General features: G+C 63.5%; 1 protein-coding gene across 1 annotated transcript in view; it reads right to left on the bottom strand.

Annotated features, from left to right (window-relative positions):
- Window positions 1–502: 502 nt before the first annotated feature.
- PPP1R15B (protein phosphatase 1 regulatory subunit 15B) overlaps window positions 503–6122 on the bottom strand; it is an 8351-nt gene continuing 2731 nt past the window's right edge. The window contains exon 3 of the mRNA XM_068159418.1: window positions 503–1995. Within this exon, the coding sequence (XP_068015519.1) occupies window positions 1783–1995 (213 nt within the window). The 3' untranslated portion in view covers window positions 503–1782. The remainder of the gene's footprint in view (window positions 1996–6122) is intronic.

Below are 6122 nucleotides of genomic sequence, written 5' to 3'. Positions count from 1 at the left end.
GCCCTGGGGCACAGGACGGGCAGCAGGCTCTGGGCAGGCAGAGCTGGGGCTGGCACCCATGGGGGAGGGGAGATGGGGATGGCCAGCAGCTGGGAAGGAGCCTTAGGCAAAGACCAGCTTCAGAGTCACAGACTGCCTTGGCTTGGAAGGGACCTCAGAGATATCTGCATCACCCTCCCCACAGCTGGGCTGGGTGCCCCCAGGGGCTGAGAGGCCACTCTTGGTGCCCTCCAGGAGCCAGCCCTGACCCCCTCCAGGAGCCCAGAGGCCAGCCCTTGGTGCCCTCCAGTAGCTCAGGGGCCAGCCCTGATCCCCCCCAGGAGCCCAGGGGCCAGCCCTGATCCCCCCCAGGTGCCCAGGGGCCAGCCCTGATCCCCCCCAGGAGCCCAGCAGGCCCTGCCCAGGTTAGCTGCCCCCTCCTCTCCCCTCAGCCCCTCTTCCCCTGCTCTCCCCTTGCCCCTCTCTCCCTCCCCACTCCCAGAGCAGCTCTCCAGAGGTTGGCTTTGGGTTGGGTTTCTTTTTATTATGTACAGAAATAGAACTTTCAGATAAAAAAAAAACCAAACAAACTGCACACAGATCAGGGGGGAGGGGGAGGGGGAGGAGGAGGAGAGGAACACAACCCAACCCCCACCCACCCCACCCCTGGCCAGAGAGCCTCTGCTGAAGGGCTCCCAACTGCCTCCCAAAGCATACAAAAATAAGAATCTGAGAGCCCAAACAGTTTTGATTTAAAGTTCAGAGCAAGCACTGAGAGGGGGGAGGGGAGGGGAGGGGAGGGGAGGGGGAGGGGAGAGAGGGGAGAGAGGGGAGCTCCCCAACCCAGCCTGGGGGGGGAGGGGAGGAGGAGGGTTGCTGAGGGTCAGTTTGCTTCCTCACCTCACAGTGGCTCCCTCCCGAGGGGGGAAAGGGGGAAAGGGGGAAAGGGGGAAAGGGGGAAAGGGGGAAAGGGGGAAAGGGGGAAAGGGGGAAAGGGGGAAAGGGGGAAAGGGGGAAAGGGGGAAAGGGGGAAAGGGGGAAAGGGGGAAAGGGGGAAAGGGGGAAAGGGGGAAAGGGGGAAAGGGGGAAAGGGGGAAAGGGGGAAAGGGGGAAAGGGGGAAAGGGGGAAAGGGGGAAAGGGGGAAAGGGGGAAAGGGGCTGTGCACAGGGAGAGTTAAGGTTGGTTGAGCAAATCTTAAAGAGAGACTTTGGGGCAAGAGAAAAATGGAGAAGCACCAAAAAGACCTCAAAAAACAGAGAAACTTTAAATCAAAACTGCAACACCTGGGCCCTGATCCCCACCATGAGGCCCTGAGCCCCACCATGAGGCCCTGAGCCCCACCATGAGGCCCTGAGCCCCACGATGAGACCCTGAGCCCCACCATGAGACCCTGAGCCCCATCAATAGGTTCTGAGCCCCACCAATAGGCCCTGAGCCCCACCCAGATTTCCTTCAGAATAGGCTTTGCCTTTTTAACCTTCCCCTCCCCCCCCTCAAAGTGCAAAAGCAAACCTCCCCCCCAGTGCCTGAGGCCTTCCCTGCTCCCCTCAGGGCAGGCAGAGGCATTGCCTGGGGAGGCTTCCCCCAGAGCAGCCTCTGGCCCCAGGGGGTGCTCAGCAGTGCTCAGTGACACCCCCTGAGCCCCCTGGGGTACCCCAGGGCTGGCCTGCAGAGCCAGGGGGGCACCAAGGGATGCTCCTTGCTTGGCTGCAAGGCTGCCAAGGAGCACAAGCAGCTGCCACTCCCTGCTTGGCCTGGGCCCATGGGGGCCTGGGGTCACAGCCACCACAGCTGGGAAGGGGTCAGAAGGGCTGAGGCCTGCTGGGGGAGGAGCCCTGCAGCCTCTGCAGCACCCTGTGCCTGTGCTGGGGGGTGAAGCAGTGGCCTATGGCTTCCTCTGTCTCCTGGATCCGCCTCTGGAACCTGCAGCTGTCCCTGGCCAGCTCCTCCCAGGGGCCTCTCCTGTCCTCCTCGCTGCTGATGTAGTACTCAGTCACCTGCTCCTGGAAGGTCACCTGCAGGAGAGGAGAGAAACCTTCAGCACAGCCCTGAGCCAGCCCCACACAGGCTGCTGCCAGCCCCACACAGGCTGCTGCCAGCCCCACACAGCCCTGAGCCAGCCCCACACAGCCCTGAGCCAGCCCCACACAGCCCTGAGCCAGCCCCACACAGCCCTGAGCCAGCCCCACACAGCCCTGAGCCAGCCCCACACAGCCCTGAGCCAGCCCCAGGGCCCCAGGCAGGGCCCTGCCACACCTGGGCCTGAGTGCTGCCAGCCTGGAGCTGGGCTGCTCAGCCTGCAGGAGAGAGGGCCCCAGGGAGGCCCCAGGGGGCTGGGGAGGGACTCCTGAGACAGGGAGAGGGGGAGGGGGGAGGGCTGCAGGCAGGGAGGGGATGGGGGGGAGGGCTGCAGGCAGGGAGGGGATGGGGGGGGAGGGCTGCAGGCAGGGAGGGGATGGGGGGGGAGGGCTGCAGGCTGGGAGGGGGTGGGGGGGGAGGGCTGCAGGCAGGGAGGGGATGGTGGGAGAGGGCTGCAGGCAGGGAGGAGCTGGATTTAGGTTGGGCATTGGGAAGCAGCTCCTGCCCAGGGGAGGCACTGCACAGGCTGCCCAGAGGAGCTGTGGAGGCTCCAAAAGCCTGCAGGGGTTGGCAGCCAGCTGAGGCCTGGAGCAAGCTGCTCTGCCCAGGTGGAGCTGGAGCAGCTTCAAGGTCCCTTCCAGCCCAGACCCTGCTGGGATCCTCCACCTCCCAGCCTTAGCAGCCACCAGCTGCTGCCTTCCCCTCCCCAGAGGCTCCACACTGTGACCTGGGAGGCCTCAGCTGATGACACAAAGTCCTCTCTGCAGCAAGAGCTCCCTGGGAGCAGCCCTGTGTCCCCCAGGGGCATGCCAGGCAGGTGAGTCAGCAGGACATGCCAGGGGACTTGCTCAGGGCTGCAGCAGGGCCCTGGCCCAGGGCTGAGGCAAGAACATCCCAGGAGGAAGACTCCTGGCTCTGGAGAGTGAGCAACCAGCAAGGCAGAGACATCAAACTCACAGCACTCAGCCTTCCAGCACCCCAGCCTGCAGGGGACCCCTGGGCACCATCCAACCCAGCCCCCTGACCCAGCAGGGCAGCCACAGCAGCTTGCCCAGGCTCACAGAGGGGGGCTGGAAGCTCTGCAGAGGAGGAGACTCTAGCACCTCCCTGGGCAGCCTGCCCCAGGCCTCCTGCAGCCCCACAGCAGGGAGCTTTCTGCTCCGAGGTTCCAGTTTGTGCCTCCTGCCCCTGGGCACCCTGACAGGAGCCCAGCCCCAGCATCCTGCCCCTGGGCACCCTGACATGAGCCCAGCCCCAGCCTCCTGCCCCTGGGCACCCTGACATGAGCCCAGCCCCAGCCTCCTGCCCCTGGGCACCCTGCCAGGAGCCCAGCCCCAGCCTCCTGCCCCTGGGCACCACTGCCAGGAGCCCAGCCCCAGCCTCCTGCCCCTCTGCCACCCTTTAGGTTCCAGTTTGTGCCTCCTGCCCCTGGGCACCCTGACAGGAGCCCAGCCCCAGCCTCCTGCCTTGTGCAAGGCAGGGAGGAAACCACCTCCAAAGCAGAGGAGGACACAAACCTCGCTGCTATGAACAGCCTCCCACCACAGCCCAGGCACTGCTCAAGCTTTCCACTCTGAGCCCAGCACCCCAGAGCGCTGCTGCCAGCTCCTCACTCTCATCAGTGTCTGAGGTGCCAGGCAGGGCTCTCACCTGATGCCTCAACACTCCCAGAGGGGCTCAGGCTGGAAGGGAGCTCAGAGCTCCTCCCCTCCAACCTCCCCACCCTGGGCAGGGGCAGCTCTCAGCTGGGCTCAGCTGCTCAGGGCCTCATCCAGCCTGGCCTTCAGCACCCCCAGGCAGGAGGCAGCCACAGCCTCCCTGGGCAGCCTGTGCCAGAGCCTCACCTCCCTCACACTGCAGAGCTTCTTCCTCAGCTCCACTCTGACCCTGCTCTGCCTCAGCTCCAAACCCTTCCCCCTTGGCCTGGCTCAGACCCCCTCAGAAGTCTCTCTGCAGCCTTCCTGCAGGATCCCTTCAGGTGCTGGCAGCAGCTCTGAGGTGCCCCTGGAGCCTTCTCCTCTGCAGGCTGCACAGCCCCAGCTCCCTCAGCCTGTGCTCACAGCCCTTGGAGCATCTGTGGCCTCCTCTGGCCTCACTCCACAGCTCTGTGGCCTCCTCCTGCTGGGGACAGCAGAGCTGGAGGCAGGACTGGAGGGGAGGTCAGAGCAGAGCCCAGGGGCAGGATCCCCCCTGCTGCCCTCTGCCCACCCTGCTCTGGCTGCAGCCCAGCTCTCAGCTGCCTGCAGGAGGCCACTGCCAGCTCCTGCTGCGCTGCTCAGCACCCAAACCCCCTTGGGCACCCTGTGGCACCCCAAACCTCACAGCAGGGCAAGTTTATTCCCATTTACCTGACCCCTGCCACACGGAGTGAGAGTTCCAAAGCCCAACTTGGCATCACCACTTCCCATCTGTGCTCCAAAGCCCAGGCCCAGAGGACAGCCTTTTATCATCATAGGATCATAGAATCAGTCAGGGTTGGAAGGGAGCACAGGGATCAGCCAGCTCCAGCCCCCCTGCCATGGGCAGGGACACCCCACACTAGATCAGCCTGGCCAGAGCCTCAGCCAGCCTGGTCTAGGGCCTCAACCCCCTCCCTGGACAACCCATCCCAGGGCTTCACCACTCTCATGGGGAAGAACTTCCTCCTCCCCTCCAGCCTGAATCTCCCCACCTCCAGCTTCATTCCATTCCCCCTAGTCCTGTCACTGCCTGAGATCCTGAGCAGTCCCTCCCCAGCCTTCCTGGAGCCCCCTTCAGATCCTGGAAGACCACAATGAGATCACCTCAGAGCCTTCTCTTCTGCAGACTGAACAGCCCCAAGGGACTACAGCCTGGCAGGAGCCTCCTAAGCAGCAGTGAGAGCTGAAACCAGCAGCTGGCTCTGTGCTGTCCCACAGCAGAAGGCTTCTCCCTACTCCAAGGTGACCTCATTGTGGCCTTCCAGTATCTGAAGGGGGCTCCAGGAAGGCTGGGGAGGGACTGCTCAGGATCTCAGGCAGTGCTAGGACTAGGGGGAATGGAATGAAGCTGGAGGTGGGGAGATTGAGGCTGGAGGTGAGGAGGAAGTTCTTCCCCATGAGAGTGGTGAAGCCCTGGAATGGGTTGTCCAGGGAGGTGGTTGGGGCCCTGTCCCTGGGGGTGTTTAAGCCCAGGCTGGCTGAGGCTGTGGCCAGGCTGATCTAGTGTGGGGTGTCCCTGCCCATGGCAGGGGGGTTGGAACTAGATGATCCTTGTGGTCCCTTCCAACCCTGAATGAAACTATGAAACTCCCACAGCTCAAGGAGGCTTCTCCCAAGCCCTTGAACTGTTTACTTGATGTGGTAAAGCAGGAGCTCAGCGACACCAAGTGCACTCCAAAAGGGTCTCCAAGCACTTTCGTGCTGACAGAGCCTGGGGCTTCCCCCGGGGAAAGCCTCAGCACTCCTCAGCTCTCAGCTGCTCTCCAACCCCCCCGGGGAGGAGGATGAGGTCAGGCAGCGGCTGAACGGAAACTGCGTCGTCAGGAGGCAGCTTGGAGCTTCCAAGCCCAGCAAGGAAATTCCTTTCCCCTTTCCCCTCCGCCTGGTGACACTCAGCACCACGTGAGGGATGAGGCACCCGGCCCCGGGCACATCATCAGCCCCGAGCTCATCACCTGCCTCCCAGCACGGCACCCATGACCTCACCCCTGCCCGTCCGTGCCCCTGGGGCCGGGGCCGCTGTGGGCTGGTTGGGTGGCTTCAGCTCACCCTGGTTGCTGCTTGGCTGTTCCTTCAGCTCACCCTGGCTGCTGCTTGGCTGTTCCTTCAGCTCACCCTGGCTGCTGCTTGGCTGTTTCCTTTAGCTCACCCTGGCTGCTGCTTGGCTGTTCCTTCAGCTCACCCTGGCTGCTGCTTGGCTCTTTCTTTAGCTCACCCTGGCTGTTGCTTGGCTCTTTCTTCAGCTCACCCTGGCTGCTGCTTGGCTGTTCCTGCAGCTCACCCTGGCTGTTGCTTGGCTCTTTCTTCAGCTCACCCTGGCTGTTGCTTGGCTCTTTCTTCAGCTCACCCTGGCTGTTGCTTGGCTCTTTCTTTAGCTCACCCTG

Source organism: Melanerpes formicivorus, unplaced genomic scaffold, assembly GCF_026170545.1.
Source record: "Melanerpes formicivorus ecotype bairdi unplaced genomic scaffold, bMelFor1.0.p_v2 SCAF_46, whole genome shotgun sequence".
In the NCBI taxonomy this organism is placed as follows: Eukaryota; Metazoa; Chordata; class Aves; order Piciformes; family Picidae; genus Melanerpes; species Melanerpes formicivorus.
This window is presented reverse-complemented; position numbering and strand designations above follow the sequence as displayed.